The sequence below is a fragment of the Cyprinodon tularosa genome, unplaced genomic scaffold, assembly GCF_016077235.1.
Source record: "Cyprinodon tularosa strain WSP-4 unplaced genomic scaffold, ASM1607723v1 ctg372, whole genome shotgun sequence".
NCBI lineage: Eukaryota > Metazoa > Chordata > Actinopteri > Cyprinodontiformes > Cyprinodontidae > Cyprinodon > Cyprinodon tularosa.
In genome coordinates, this window is record NW_024039088.1 from 1,102,209 (window position 1) to 1,118,172 (window position 15,964).

Consider the following 15,964-nt stretch of genomic DNA (forward strand, 5'->3'; position numbering starts at 1 on the left):
CTAGATAGATACTAGGGTAATTCTTTAATGTGTGACCAAAGTCAAACAGTGTTTTATATGTAATTTAACCTCAGCATAAATGCAGCTGTTTTCTTCCCAACAATAATATTTCCTTTTCAGCAGTTTTTTATAGACTAAAAGGCATCATTATCATAAAGGGACAGAGTTGTGGACAGGGAGTTTAGCTGTGAAATAAGTATCCTGAGTTGTAACTATCTCACTGACCACTTTTAATCCATTATCCAAAAGGGAAACAAAGTCTGAAGGACCAACAAAGATCCACAGCTCAGGCGGATTCAACAAATCTGGCCTTTATGGAACAGTGTGTTGCCATATTAAGCACCTATTTAAAGTTCTCCACAAGCCAAGTGAGATAGCAGTCTGGTTACTGCACCTTTTAGTCAACATGCTATGTATGATGAAACAAGTAAACTTTTTAGAGTCTGCCAGAGAATAAACTAGAGGAAAATGTGTTAAATTCAGCCTCCAGCTGTATAAAGCCGCTTGAAACACAAAGGCAATGGCGTAAATATCGGTAAGCAGACAACCTTCTAGGGGCCCCATCACTGACACCTTGTAGGCCCCCTACGCAATAGTAGACTAGGAAGTGTCTTTGCAGATGTAATGGTGCGAAAAATTCCTCTTAGACCCAACTGATGCTGAAATGAATAACCTCACCGGACCCTATTTATACCCCAACACCCCATCATGTTGTCAGATTTCAACATGATGGAGCCGTTTAAACGCGACACAAATACTGTAGCAAAGCAGACAGTGGTGCTTTTAATTACTATGTTAATGCTGTATAGATGATTGATAAAAAAAAAAATACACTCATATAATATGTTTCAAACCGCAATAAAGATCTTAAAAGAACGATGTATATAAGTATTTTATTTTTTACACTACGGCTTGGAATTATTGGTAATCCAGAGTGTAGATTAAAACCATAACCGTTACGTACAATGTGTTAGCGACGATGGATACCAAAAAGAGGTACTTAAGCAGAATCCAGAAAAGAAAAAGCAAAGAAGAGCTGCTGGAAGAAGGGGAAAATCTTCCCAAAATAAACACGTTCTTTCAAAGAACCGAAGAGAGGTGGACGTTGCTGCTACAGTAAGTGAAGATTGTGACCAAGAGATGAATGGAGAGAGCGTGGGTGAGGAGGGGGGCTGTGAAGCTCAAGGTAGCCCCATGGCTTATTGTGCTAATATAATAATGTATATCCATGTCTAGTGAAGGTGAAGAATGATGAGGTGTGTATGTATGGGGCATGTTTCAGGTCGGTTGTCTTCTGCAGGTGGTGGTGGGGGGGGTGTCGATTAGCATCTCCCTGAAATTAGTTTTGGGAATTTGGGATGTCTGTAACATGTGATGGTGCGCTGTCATCAATGGTTCCATTCAAGGTGCGCAGTCACTATTTTTCCGTGTGTAATGCGTGCTCATATACCACTGAGAAATGCATAATTGTTTCTTCTCTGCCGATTTATTAAACTGTCGCCGGATCCTGAACCTTTATGATGTGTTGCTTACGGGCCTTTTGTTGTGTAGTTACGCCATTGCACACAAAGCATTACTATTCTTGAGTTTGCTAAACAAATAACTGATATTAATATACTTCAAATAATCTGTAAATATGTAAGTTAGATACTATAAAGCATCGGGAGTTGCAATGTTCATTAATACTATTCCAAAGTAGTGTAAGTTTAATGCTGCCAATTCCCCTGCAGGGACAGTAATGTGAGCTGTGGTGTCATTCCTGCCGACTCGCTGGACTTCGGACTGTCTCCTCCTCTGCAGACAGTAACACAGTTTCCACAACTGGCTTAAAAGACGGTTCTCTCCAGTGCACCAAGCTCAGATAACAATTATAATCATCTTATTTGCAACTTTGAACAGCAGAGGGTGCCCCTGCTTGCAGGCATACAGCATGTCACACCTACAGCTTTATATAGCTTTTAATAAACTATGCTGCTTTTATAGTCCATCTGTGGTGCTGGAAAGAGGTAAATAAATCTGATATAATGTGGGTGGTATTTTGAGGTCATATAGAAATAATGAGCCTAAACTGGAAAACAACAAAGATGTACTGTTGTAAAAATCACATTCAAGCTCTAAAAACCTTCCCACGCACATTCCTCATCTGTCTGCTCTTCCAGCTCCTAAATAAGTCTCAGGTTCCAAGAAGTTGTCACCTTTCTTTTTAGGTATTCTTGTCTTGGCCTCTGATGTTTTATTATTACTAATTCTTTAAAAATGCACTTTAATTAAAAGTACTCTGTGCCGTTTTATTGATAGCCAATGCACTACCATGGTTCAATAGATAAAGAATGCTAATGTGATTATGTTGCATTTCAGAGAAGACCAAAGTCAGCAAGAAAGTAAAGAGAAATTATTCGTTTCTGGTGCGGATTTTCACTAAACAACTGCAACTACATTAAGATAATTTGCATATTTGATTTTTTCAGACTTTCATACAGAAGTGAGGATTCATACAATGAAGAGAATAATGATCCTACATGGAATCGCGATATGATGCCTCTGTCCTTGAAAACTGCATTCATTTCTGAAAACCCTGAGCTGAAGAAGATTTCTGTGTGGGTTGAGGAGACTCCAGAGGAAGATGCGGTAAAACTGCTCCATTATACTCAGCTTTACTGTGACACTGTTTATTTTCTCTTTTATGTTTTGCTTTAGATTAAATGATCCTTTAATTCTAGCTCTACATGGCACTAATTACCAAAAAACAATAGTGTTATTAGTTATTTGTTCTGCATAACTGATAATAATAAGAGTTTTCTTTAAGATTATGTAATTCATTCGGACCCATTTGTCACAACATGTAAACTGTTAAAAGTTATGGATCTATTTAAGATTTCAGAAACCACAAATGATTTTTAAAGCAAAAAATAATAAACTTTGCTCCAGTAGTGTATCCATTATGTGGAAGGGTTGGAATTTGAAGTTCAAAGGAAAACAAATCTGTGTTTTAGCAAAAAAATAATTTGGATTTAAAAGCACTGTCAAATATGGAAAGTTTAAAACCACCATGCAAAAGTTTAATAAATATAAGTTGGTATGAAAACTTTGGCTGGACTCCATATATTCACAAATACATTGGATATTACTATATATATACTAATATATGTTTAGTGTATATGTATAATTTCTTAAATAAAATTATTATAGAAAGCAAAAAGGCAGAGTTTAGATGATGCAGGAAGAAGAGGTGAAGATATTATAAGTTCAGACTTCTACCGGCTGCTTTGATCGGCCAAATTAGTTTCCATCCTGCGTGTGTGTGTGTGTGTGTGTCTGTGTTAGTGTGTGTGTGGGTGTGTATTATGGTTGCATGGCTGCTTATAAATGATAGAATGGATCAAATCTAAAGCAACATGTACCTTCTCCGATTTTGATCGTTCCCAAAGGAAATGTGCTTAGCTACTCTGCATCTCCAAAAAAAAAAAAAAAAAAGCACTGCATAATATACCATATATATATATAATGCTCTGAACTTCCAATGCATTATTTTTCCACCATGTTTTTTTTCTCCTTCACTGATTACATTTGATCACTGCTGCACTTTAAGAAATGGAAATGTCATAAAGGCTGTACAAAACAAAATGTTGTTTTTTATATATGTAAATATTTAAATAAAAGTCTAATCTTGGACTTCCTATATATTGTTTACGTTGTAAAGGTCAGTTGTGCAGCATCGATTGATGCGAGGGAGAAAGATGCAAGTTACATTTCCCCTACTTAAAACTCAAACTCAACCTGGCTGAAAAAGAGACAAGAAGCTGTGAGTGACACCCTGTTATATTGGTGATAATGATAAGGATGTAGATCATGTTAAAATATGTTTAGATATTTATCTTTATTCTTAACAAATAAGCATGAAAGGGCCTGGCCCATGAGTGTTACTTAAGAGAGAGCGGTTTATTGTTGGCACTCCCTTTCATCTTGTAGTAGTTTGATTTATGGTTCTTTACAGAGTAGGAGGGACAAGTAATTACAGAGGCATTAAAAGACCTGTTTGCACGTTTCCACTTGACAAAGGCTCAACATTAAGGTAAACCAATAATAAACATGTGGGAGGTCTTGCAATATCCTATGTAGGGGAATTTGCAGAAGCTTAAAAGAAGGTTCTTTCTTGCTTTAGTGGTTTTCAGAACAATTTATATGTATGTTTCCTATTATATCTTCAACAGATTGTAAAAGAAGACAATAAGAAAGTATGAAGAAACAAAGATATACCTGAGAGAAGAGATGAGAAGGATATGGGAGGCTGTAAGTGGGTTCTTTGTTGTTATTTGTTATGTATAACATTTTGTTCCCACACTTGAAGAGATACTCAGCAAGGTAAAATGTCATTGCAGAGACTAAAGAGAAAACTGTGTAATAGGTTTTTTGATTGAGGCAGTGGTTTTGCATCTAAAGAATGGATATAATGGGGCTAGAGTGGTGTCGGATGTAGGAGTTTGCCCTAAAATCGAAGGATTGATGGTTCAAGCCCAGGCTCCGACTTTCAGTGTCGTTGTGTCATTGGGCAAGACACTTCACCTGCATGGTCTATTGATGGTGGTCAGAGGGCCCAGTGGCACCAGTGTATGGCAGCCCCGCTTCTGTCAGTGAGCCCCAGGGCAGCTGTGGCTACAATGTAGCTCGCCACCATCAGTGTGTGTGTGAATGGGTGAATGACTGCTGAATGTAGTGTAAAGCACTTTGGTCAAGTCTCCTGATTTGAAAAAGCGCTATATAAATACAGGCCGTTTACCATAATATTTATATAGACTATTAATGTGTGCAGCAGTGATTTACAAAACTATCTATATCAAATTTTCAAAGCTTATGTCCCAAATATTGATCCTTTTTTTCTTCAATTAGTGCATCTACGCCTATGTCTTTTGTTGATGAGCTATAGACCAAAAATAATGCACATTCAGTTTGGATGCAATGAATGAAAGAAAAAAAATATATGATTTTCCAGTATCTGATTTGCTAGTAAATAATCAGAGGTTCACAATTGAAAAACAAACAATCTACATTTGAATTTGATTCTTCTCTCTGAACATGTGTGAAACATGCCTTTTTCTTTTGCTGTCGGCTTCAAAAACTGATGCGTGAAAATGAGCACGTCCCTATAGAAGAGTTTAACTTGGATGTGGAGGGGCAGAGAGTACTGGATGCCATGGTGGAGGAGGAAGCTGAAAAGGTCCTGCAAGCTCAAATTAACATTATTGTCATTGACCCTAAATAATCCTTTCAAAAATTATCTTTAATGTCGCTCCATTGTGCAGGTGAGGGCTGAAATTCAGCTGGACATTGCAAAAATTCGTCACCTCTATGATGATCTGAAGAGGGAATGCTGGGCTTCCTTTATGGTCAAACCCAGGAGCATCATGGTCAGCTCTTATTAAATAAGACCTTTTCTCAGATCTCTTAGCTTTGAATTAAGAGGTTCCGTCACCCACAGGCCTTCCACTCTGAAATGGAAGTAAAGAACTATCCCCTCAATGAGAGAGTAGAGAAGGAGTTGGGGGACCTCCATAGGGTTCAACATATAAGGAAGAATGAAATGGCTGCAAACAAAGTTAATAAAACTGCTGGCTTAGATTCTATTTGATGAGGCAAAGCGATTCACATGTGATGAGTTAGATAATTAGATCCATGTTTGCTGTTGTGGGTGTGAGGTAAGAATGCAGTGTTTTCTAAACAGATTAGCAGGGAAACTTTATTTCTATGTCTCTCTGGAAAATCGTAAATGCAAAATGATTTAGGTTCAAGCCAGTCTGGTTTGGAGAAACAGCCTTTAGCTTTGAATCTCAACCCTTTCTGAACTGTCCCTGCTGCAGCCTATTTGAAATACTTGAACACACGCCAGTCCAAGGCTGTTGAAATGTTTGGAGATTTATAGCTGTGTGGTTGAAAGCAGGCTTCTGAAATCATTCTCTTAAATGCAGTATTCTTTGAATGTAGTTTATAATCTTCTTGCCGCAAAATCGGAGCTTATGTTTTGCTGTACCATTTGTTGTCCCACAACTTTAACCTGCATCTGAGGGGCCAGAAGATAAGTAACAGCGAAGAGGAGGAAGACCCTGGGGCAGAGAGCAAAGCTCTGAGGGGAAGCATTTCAGCTCAGTTAGGATATTTCCATCCTTATCTCTACATCCAGTTCAGCTTGAAAACTATCGAACAAAGGAGCAACCAGATTATATTGTTACAGGTCTGCCAGATCATAGTAAAAAAGGGCATATTTTTCATTTAAATTCTGCTGTGCTTTCTGAAGCCAGTGGCAAACATCCTGGAAAAGGACCAGTAGTCATCGTTGGAGATAATGTAATATTTAATCTGTATATTTTTATTTATTTATATCTTGCAAATTATTTTCCTGCTTTAGGTCAGTTAGGTTTACCTAAATTATTTTAATGCTCAAAAGGTGCAAAGAATATCAGGAGTTTTTCTGTTTTAAAAATTTTTCATTTTATTTTGTGCATTTTCTTTGTATTTAGTAAAGCTGCTTTTTAAACTGTTTACTTGGGTCAGATGGATTGGGCTTCCTACCACAAGATTCTCACAAAATTTTCAAGGTTTAGGGTTATTTTATCATCCCCAGAGGGGCAATCTGTGTCACAGCCAGCATAGAAAATAGAAAAAAAAAAGCCCAACAGTCATCAACCATAATACAATGGTTGACCAATGGAACTGATTTGAACCCAATATCAAACTTTCTGGTTAATGTCTTAAGATGTTCTCCACAGACTGTTCTTTCCTCGTGATGTTATCTTTGTTATGAAGCGCACCAGTCCCTCCTTTACCATAAAATACCTATGATATGCTTTTTTTTTTTTTTAACACACGTTTCTTTCTAATCAAACCACGCAGGATCTTAGAACCTGTCTTCTTCCTGAACATTTTATTCACTGTGTATACATAGTAGTTAAACTTGTGGTTTCAAGAATGAGTCAGATGCCCAGCTTCAGTTTATTATTGTTACGGTCCACATCCTAATTAGAAATACATTCTTTCTGTCACCTTTGAACTCAGGATTTGGTTTATGACATCAAGATGGATTTCAGCTCAGATTTCGAAGCTCTGCACAGGAGGAAATTGGAGGTGCTCAGACATGTGAGGGACAGGAACAAAAGGATCCGGGAAATCATGCAGAAACTTGACATAGAACAGAAGCTGTGGGAGCCCAGCCTGACCGACAGTGAGTGGCCAGAGAGTCTGTTCACTCTGGACGACTCTGAGGTTACCGTCCTCATTTAATGTCCCAGCAGTGGACATGGTGCATTTAAAGTTCAACCAAGCATGAGGAGCTGTAGAACTGCTCTGTGGATTGTTTGTTTGTTCTCCTGTGCTGAGATTTGAGCTGCTATGTAATTGTCGTCGTGAGATACTGCCTTTGTCCCACTCGAGATTAAAGCAGAGAAATACCTCAACCTGGAGCAGAAAGAAGGAGAAGAGGGGTGGAGGTTGGCGAGGGAGAGCCACCTGATTTCACACGTATGCCTTCATTCACTGAGGTCATTTTTGCTTTTTTTCTACTAATATTCATAAATTTCTTACTTTTATCTGCACTGTTCAAATAGGCAGTTTATTTTGCTCTAGTATTTTCTGAAGGGTTCGTTCCTTGATCTCATCATCCTGCGGAAGAGGGACAAAAACAAATCCATAAACTAGGAAAATTTGAACTTTTTAATCATTACTTTTCCTGTACTTTATTGTCATTTATTTATAGTGGTCAACAGAAACTGCATATCCGAAAGGAAAAATGAGAACATTTTAGAAAATTTAAAAATGTTTTGTTCAATGAGTGGTCAATCAATCTAAAGCAAGTCAGATAATGTGCCTTGTAATTTCCTATTAGCTTTAAGCATTACATTTAGAAAACATTTCAGAATTAATCTGATGTCTGTTACACGGGCACTCATAGGTTAAGTTTTTCTAAATGCTTTAAAAAACATCTAACCTTATTATGTTAATGTATCTTTGAAGAGTGAATGGCTTTTATTATCTTTGCAGCATAGCATTACAGATTTTAGTGTAGCATCTGGTTTAAATTGATCCAAATGGGCAGAAATCAGAGAGAAAACTGAATTAATATATTCACATGTAAAATGTACATGAGGCCTCTAAATGAATCAATTAATCACATTTCAAATCATATACTTCTTATAATTCCCTATGGGCTAAAACTGCTCATTTGTTTTAAAACATTTCAACCTTTTTCTCTTTAGGCTGTGTAAGCAGAAATAGACCAAACAGCATGATGAGCCCATAGTTTTTGATTTTACTCCACAGGAAATGCCTCCTCCTGAGTTTGTTTTGACCAAAGCTGAAACTCAGTGTAGCATCAAGGAGAGAGAAGTCTGTAAAGAATATGAGAGGAGCTTCAAAAATCTCGGTGAAGAAAAAGATAAAAAGGTAATGAGAAAATATATGCATATAGTTCTGCTTATGCAATTTCATATTTGATTATCAACATTCTAGAGCAAAGTTAAGCATTTGGAAACTCTTCTTTGGAAACTGAAATGGAAGCTCTGCAGCAATCCATCAAATGTACAACTGAAAAGTTTGACAAAATGCTTGCAGAGCTTGAGGAAAAGAAACCCAAATGCACATTAGCTATAGAGCAGGTAAGTTTTTAAAAAGTGTCTTAAAAGTGTTCATCCCTCTGGATCCACTCCAAATTTGATCCCCATAAAAAAACACAAGGTTCAATGTCTTTTATACAACAGCGATTTCATTGCCACGAAATCTCTACATGATTATCAAATTTTTTACAACCAACAACTAAAAAGTGTGACCTATATATGCATTCAACCCATTTCTGATGTTTGATTAAGTTCTGAGTGTGGTTTTGACAGGAAGAGATGAAGATCGTTAACATGAATTTATAGCGATAAAGGCTTAGCAGTTGGACAATCAAGAGCAGAAGCTCAAGCTAAAACTTGAACAGGCGTAGGCGTACAAGGTCGAAAAAGTTGCACACTAATGCTGCAGGAATTTATTAATTGCCAGTGCTAGAATCAATTTATGAAAATTGGCAGAATTATTTGTATGCATTCCAGCCCATCACCTTAATATCCCTTAAAAGTAATTTGACAATGGGATGTGTAGCAACAGGTACAGGTGTCAGGCTGACTGGCCAAAACTATATTTTTCTGACGGATGAAAATGGCAATAGACTTGAGAACATATGAGGAGGAGGTGAAACTGTTTAATTTGAATATGACAGAACTGTAGCTGAAGACAAAGTAAGCCTGTCAATAAAATTATAGTAAAAATAAAATAATAATAATAATAATTAGTCCTAGTTATAATTGGATTTTATTTCATCATCCAAAGCTTCTGGATAAAGAGTTTAGGAGGGACTTTACAGACGTACCAAACGACACGGTCAAGCATCTTTACAAGCTGTTCAAATGTAGACCAAAGTGCATGCATCAGCTGTCTAATAATAATAATAATAATAATAATCAATCCAATTTGTACCACACTTTTCATTAACAAAAATCTCAAAGTGCTACACAGTGCAAATAAAATCAAAGATAAAAATCAACATCATAAAAATCATAAAAATCATGTGGAGGCAGAATAGGCTTGCTTAAATAAAAAAGTCTTCAAGCCTCAATCAATCAGTGGTTGTGGAGCTGTCAAATGATCTGGGAGAGAGTTCCAGAGACGGGGGGCAGCGACAGCGAAAGCCCGATCTCCCATGGACCTTAATCTGGAGCGAGGAAGGTGAAGGAAGTTGCAGTCTTGTGATCAAAGAGATCTGGTGGATGAATGTGGAGTGAGAAGGTCCTTCAGATAATCCGGTGAGGATCCGTTTAAACACTGATGGGTGATGAGCGCGATTTTGTATTGAATTCTGCAGGTGATGGGAAGCCAGTGAAGGTCATGCAGAATAGGTGTAATATAGGCAGATTTGCGGGCCCTCAAGAGAATCCTGGCTGCGCTGTTTTGAATGTATTGGAGCTTCTGAAGATGTTTTTTATGGATTCCAACAAACAGAGAGTTACAGTAGTCTAACCTGGAGGAGACAAATGCATGAACGAGAGTCTCAGCATCAGAAAAAGAAAGAAACGGACGAATTTTGGAGATATTACGAAGATGAAGGAAACAGATTTTAAACAGATGCTTAATGTGATTTTTAAATGTAAGTTGAGAATCCATTCTAACTCCAAGATTTGTAACTATGGTGGAAAAGGGGATGTCTTGTCCAGAAAAGAAAACAGTCGTCATAGTTGAAGATTGAACCTGGTGAGGTGTTCCGATCAGCATGGCCTCAGTTTTGGAGCAATTTAACTGAAGGAAATTCTGAGTCATCCACTTCCTTATCTCCTCCAGGCAAGTAGTGAAAGCATTAAGTGAAGATGGTGATGATGATTCTCCAGTTCTAATATAAAGTTGTATATCGTCGGCGTAGCAGTGAAAGGAGATGTTGTATCAATTAATGATTTGACCCAAAGGCAGCATGTAAAGGGAAAACAGCAGGGGCCCTAATACTGACCCTTGTGGGACACCACAGGAGACAGAGACAGCCTGGGACTTGGCCTTGCCAAGGCTAACACATTCCAGCCGATTGGAGAGAAAAGATTTAAACCAGTCCAGAACAGTGTCACAGAGAACGACCTCCGCATGAAGACGGTGTAGTAGGATGTCATGGTCCACAGTGTCAAAGGCTGCAGTTAGGTCAAGGAGAACAAGGAGAGATGTAGACCCAGCATCAGCTGCCATGTACGTAGATGTCATTAGTAACTCTCAGCAAAGCGGTCTCAGTGCTGTGAGCAGAACACAGGTTTTCTTTAAAGTTGTGACTGTCATGACTATTTTCAGGGTTCAAATGTTGAGGGCCCAGACTGGAAACCCACCCAACTTCTTAAAGCAGCGTCATCTGACTGACTCCGCTTCTCCTGATGGACTCAGTCAACTGCTCAAAGCCATTGAAAAGCTGGATGCTCCAGAAAACATGCCAAAAGGCTGAAACCATCCATCTGGAAAATATTTTGTCTTGTGCGCAAAACAAAAGTGGAGAGTGAACAAAGGGTAATACGAGGGGGGAAGATTAGAAAAGCAAAATGTGTAAAAAATCATCTACATAAGAGGATTTGTTTTATATCTCCGTGATGTAATTTAAATGTATGAATTTATTTCTTCCTTGGTTTCTTTACGGTTTTACAGATTCATAGAAAAGCATTAAATCTCGCTGAGATGCAGGCCTTTCTGCATAGAAGAAAAGACGAACTTCATCTAGTAGAAAAAGAGATCCGTCAGATTCGTGACGCCATTCTGAGGTAGCACTTCTTAGTTTTTCGTTGCAACACTGCATAAATTTTGACCCAAAGATTTGGCTTAATTTTAGGTATATTTTATTATTTTTCTGGTCCATATGCAGTACTTGGTGTTTATTGATGCTTGGTGAGGCCTGCCCTTTTAAAAAACATGTCTATGTAACTCAAAGGGGTTGGATCCATGATTAGTTTTCTGATCCAGAGTGCAGCTTTAGGGCAATCATAGCTCACCTTAAATAGATCTAACTAAGCTTAAAGTAGTTGGGCCACAAAACAGATACCGACCCTTACCTGATCAGATGTATTTTTTGGTTCTCTGATGTAGGATTTAATACAGAGGAGTGAATGTGGCCTTGAATTTAAAACTAACTTAATCTTCTGGTCCAAAGTGGTCTGCTATCACATTCCAAAACATGGAGAGCCTGTTTAATTTAACAGTATAGTGCTGCATTTTGCTTTCAGGAAGCCTAAACCTAGAAATGATAGGTCCAGTGCACCTAGTGGTTAGAAGTCACACCATATTTAAAGCTTTAAAGCAGTAAATAGACTATCAATTTTCTGCAGTTTTTATTTTTTATATATATAATTATTTTCAAGTTATTCAAACATAATAAGGAGTTTGGTTACCTTGCAGTGTCCGAGACACTTTAATTCAGTAAATGGCCTTATTGAATTACTAGTTGAAATTCTAGATCGCAACAAAAAGGGAAATAAATAAAATAACAAACCAACACAAACCACCAGCTATATGGAAATTAAGCCACCATGCGTTATTCTATTCTGAAGTATTTAGTCAGTGGTTTTTGTTTTCTGTAGCGTCGTGGATGAGAAGAACGAGCTTCTCACTAACTACATGGTCCAGGTTGTATATGGACAGGTGGAGCCTACAGTTTTGTCAACCAATACACCTGGGGAGAACACCGCCATCGTCCATAGAAGTGTGGTAGAAGACTTTACAGTCTGTCTTAATCATCAAAATACTGACAGTACATTTTTTCCTAAAAAAAAAAAACATATTTAATTTTGGAATAAAAGAACAAAAAAACATGTCTGTATCATCAGGCACTCAAGGAGGCAAACACAAAGGACCGTAAAAACATCTGGAGAGGGAGAATCAGGTATTGAACAAGAAGTTGGAGATTTTAAAAGAGCAGAAGAGGGAAATCAGGTTGCTTAAACTCTCAGAGGAGCAGAAGGAAATGATGGTAATCTAGTTCATAATCATAACTTTTTTCTTTTGATTTCAGGGGAACTGTAATCTGCTCAAAGATGATTACTGGAACTTCTCTGATGTGGTAATGATATGTCAGAGCTTTTTAGAAAATGGAGCATCCGGTTTAAATACCTATGATAATAAAGAGAAAAATCTGTTCATTGTGCGAAAAGTTAATTCAGGTGGCATGGCTGGCCAAATTCCTCCCTGCCATATCCAGGCAGGTTTTTAGGGTTTTGGCACACTGGGTTGTTGTGCAAGCAGAAAATTGTTTCCATCTCCCAGTGCACATGGATTATCTTTTATAGAAAGCTCACACCCTCTTCCAACAGCCTCCCCACCCCTTGTTCTTTCACTTCAACATTTCTAAACTCCATTTATTTTGGCTATATGTAAAAATCTTTTCACTTTAATTCTCCTGATTAATTTCTAGCCTGTTTAAGTTTACTGTGGTGTGAAGCAGTAGATTTTATACCTGATTTACGTAAAAAAAAAAAGATGAACAAAGTTATTTATAACAGTTCAAAAAAGCACAGAACATGCACTTCCAAGTTTTTATTCAAGTTTCCTTTGGCAGTGGGTTCCAGTAGCTCTGCTGCTGTTAGCTTCCTGACATTGTTAAAGGCCATAAAACATAAAGGAAGAAAACAGTGAATAGAAATAAAACTATTCCTCTGACTTATAATATTTCCTGATAAAGAAGCTCACACATTTGTTGTGATATTTTTCTTTAAAAGACTACTTTCATCCCAGTTTCTCAGCAGGAAGGATCGGAGCACTCACACAGAAGAGAAAATTTCCAAAATGGAGAAAAGTATTGCTTTAATGAAAAAGGTAACTGATCATTTTAATCTAATCTCAAAAGCCAGAAAGACCTTAAATATTTTAGTAATACACGGCATTCCCATTTTCAGAGCCACGAGAGAAACATTGAGCAGCGCAAGAAAAGGTTGCAAGGGGTCTAGAAAAAGATGGCAAAGATGGCAAAGCACAGAGCAATGCTGATCTAGAGAAGGAGCTTCCTCGTGTTCAGAAGACTGTTGCAAAGCTGAGACAGATTCATGAACAAGGAAGTAATGTTAACAGATCCACAGGTCTATTTCTCTTATTTCAAATATCATCGAAAAGTCGAACCCAATCACCGCTTGTATGTTGTGTGTCAATGACCATGTCCAGAAAAAACTCACGGTTGTGTATTTTCTTAACAGAAATACTATGACATGTCTGTATTAAATATGTAGTTACTGCTCCTATGTAACAGAAAATCATTTCCAGAATGGCAGTTTATTATTGGCTACAAGTCATAATCCTCAGGTAGTCAGGCTTAAAAAATGAAATGCATGCATCAATCGAATAATTTTCAATCTTTGAATGAAGTGGCCTGAAATACAAACTTGTATTAGTTTACTCTCTGAATTGCACCAGTTATTTTCTATGCAGAGAGGATTGTTTTTTTTCTAGCTCTTTTGGCATTTTAGCTGGAACAGAAGATGAAGACGCAAAAAGAGAGGAGCGCTTTCAGGAAATCTGTAAGAAGGCCATATAGGAGAGGCGTGCAAGCGCTCATTCAGAGGAGCTGAAACGACTCCAGAGAGATCAACAGTGTCTAGGAAGAAAATAACTTCCCGCATTCGACTAGTTGCAGTTCAACTCATGAACACAGTTTTATTTGTTTACTTTGTTGCAAACGGGCATAAAATGTTAAGATGTAAAAAGATAGATTAGATCTTTATAGTGTCTTACACACAATCTTTTAAGTAAATGTATTGGGTTTTTTTGAACGCAGTACATTTTGCCACAGTATGTTAATATTGTTACCCCTGCTGTGAACAAGAACTGGAAATAAATACAGTTAACTGTGTTAACTCCTTTGTGGTGTCTGTTAAACTTAAGATACTGCTTCAGGTATTAAGTAGTGAAATCCCCCTCTGCACGGTCAAAGCTCAGAATGCTGTCATCCAGACCAAAGAGGTCGACGAGCTCAGAGAGTTCAGCTTTTCTTCCCTCTATGGGGATCTCTGACTGGAGCTCATACAGAGCAGCCTGAGCACAACTCCGCCACTTGTCAATCAAGGTTTGGAGCTGCATCAAATCATTCTGGGGGAAAAGAGAAACACACTTTATATATTACTATTTATAGCAGTCCCAACCAAACAGGGTAAAAGATACTTGGACTATTTAACTAATACCTTGCTTCTGTACATTTTGACCATCTTTAGCCGACGCAGAGTCTCAGTTTTCTCTTTCACCTCCTTCCTCAGCTGCAGAGCTAAATCTTCTGAGGAGATCTGTGTTGGTTGAGGAGGCGCAGACTGTCCCTCACTGCCCAGCATAGTTTTAGTCCTGTGTGCATCCTCGCTGTGGATCTCTGAGGTGTCTGCAGAAACTTGCTTGCTGTCCTCCTCTTCTTCTTCGTTGTCAACACAAAGGCGTTTGGCCACAGAGAGGGGTGAGATGAAGGAGCGCTGTGTTCTCTTCAGCCTCTCCCTTAGTGAGGCGCTCAGCCCAGAGCGATGCTGAGGAGAGAAAGTGGAAATGCTTTAAATGATGATCATCAACAACCCAGTATTTATGAGAGCATGGACGGAGATTGTACCAATATTTATTTCTTAATGTCCTTCTCATCCAGATCATTGTTTAATTTTAAAGTCAACAAATGGATGTAAAAACAAACTGATCCACGGGGGTAGGGGATTAGTAAATGGACAACAGGATGTATGCTATTTAGAAAAAAAAGGACAATATCATTTAACGGTTATGGTGGATAAAATACATTAAATGGAAGGAAGTGCAAATATGCATTATACTATTTCAGGCTGAACCCCTTGTATGTAGTTCTCTGGTTACGTTATTGATTTGAATTCAAGTAAATGTGATGGATATTAATAAAGTTAGCCACACTTACTTTATATTCTTTGAATTCAGAGGGGCTTGACTCGACTGAATAACAAGGCGATGAATGCGAACATGGTAGTTTGTCTGCTTTGGGGGTTATCTCCATTGCTCCAATTCACTTTGAGTCATCAAATGTTTCCGTCTGCTTGCATATATTTCTAGTTATCAACTTTCGGGTCGCTTGTCAAAACAGTTTTCAAAAACTTCCCCTACATAATTGGAAGAGACCGTTTTGTTTTTCCGTATTTTTGTGGCGCACTGCCTTCTACGGATTTGATTGGACAGAATTTGATGACGTTTAGCCGAAGAGAATCTTGGGGGTTGTAGTTTCTTTTGTGAGCGTTAGAAAGGCCTTTGAAATCAGGGTTTTCTGGGGAGGTTTTTAAAACACTGGTTTTATAATCCTTTCTCTGTTTGTTCTGCTTGAAGTCATAGCTGCTTTTGTGTTACTGGTGACAGTCCAGCAGGCTAAATTGTCAAAAGAACTGAACATTAAGTTTTTTTGTAATTTTTTTTCTCTTTTTATCCCCCCCCCCCCTTTTTTCCTCTTTTT

At 37.9% G+C, this 15,964-nt stretch overlaps 2 protein-coding genes and 1 long non-coding RNA gene across 3 annotated transcripts in view; 2 read left to right on the forward strand and 1 right to left on the reverse strand.

Annotated features, from left to right (window-relative positions):
- Positions 1-12,315, forward strand: part of LOC119790873 (cilia- and flagella-associated protein 43-like) — a gene marked incomplete at its 3' end in the record, with an annotated part of 26,466 nt that extends 14,151 nt beyond the window's left edge. Inside the window, 13 exon segments of the mRNA XM_038296610.1 lie at positions 1,731-1,855; positions 5,092-5,215; positions 5,301-5,405; positions 5,477-5,609; positions 6,009-6,226; positions 7,048-7,269; positions 8,272-8,430; positions 10,360-10,363; positions 10,541-10,661; positions 10,849-10,991; positions 10,994-11,058; positions 11,194-11,306; positions 12,120-12,315. Coding sequence (XP_038152538.1) covers positions 1,731-1,855; positions 5,092-5,215; positions 5,301-5,405; positions 5,477-5,609; positions 6,009-6,226; positions 7,048-7,269; positions 8,272-8,430; positions 10,360-10,363; positions 10,541-10,661; positions 10,849-10,991; positions 10,994-11,058; positions 11,194-11,306; positions 12,120-12,315 — 1,728 coding nt within the window.
- A 133-nt stretch (positions 12,316-12,448) lies between these two features.
- LOC119790851 lies at positions 12,449-13,464 on the forward strand. Its single transcript, XR_005281777.1, has 3 exons — positions 12,449-12,508; positions 13,270-13,350; positions 13,431-13,464. It is a non-coding gene; the product is annotated as an uncharacterized LOC119790851 (long non-coding RNA).
- A 511-nt stretch (positions 13,465-13,975) lies between these two features.
- Positions 13,976-15,683, reverse strand: sfr1 (SWI5-dependent homologous recombination repair protein 1). The gene is made up of 3 exons (XM_038296581.1): positions 15,422-15,683; positions 14,706-15,032; positions 13,976-14,613 (listed from the first exon to the last, which is right to left on the reverse strand). Exons 1-3 carry the CDS (start codon positions 15,515-15,517, stop codon positions 14,425-14,427), a joined length of 612 nt encoding a protein of 203 aa, XP_038152509.1. The 5' UTR covers positions 15,518-15,683; the 3' UTR covers positions 13,976-14,424.
- Positions 15,684-15,964: the final 281 nt, after the last annotated feature.

Coding starts and splice junctions, on each gene's coding strand:
- sfr1 (XM_038296581.1), bottom strand. CDS start 15,517: ATGGAGATAACCCCCAAAGCAGACAAACTACCATGTTCGCATTCATCG. Junction 15,033..15,421: donor CTGAATTCAAAGAATATAAA/GTAAGTGTGGCT, acceptor TTCTCTCCTCAG/CATCGCTCTGGGCTGAGCGC. Junction 14,614..14,705: donor TCAAAATGTACAGAAGCAAG/GTATTAGTTAAA, acceptor CTTTTCCCCCAG/AATGATTTGATGCAGCTCCA.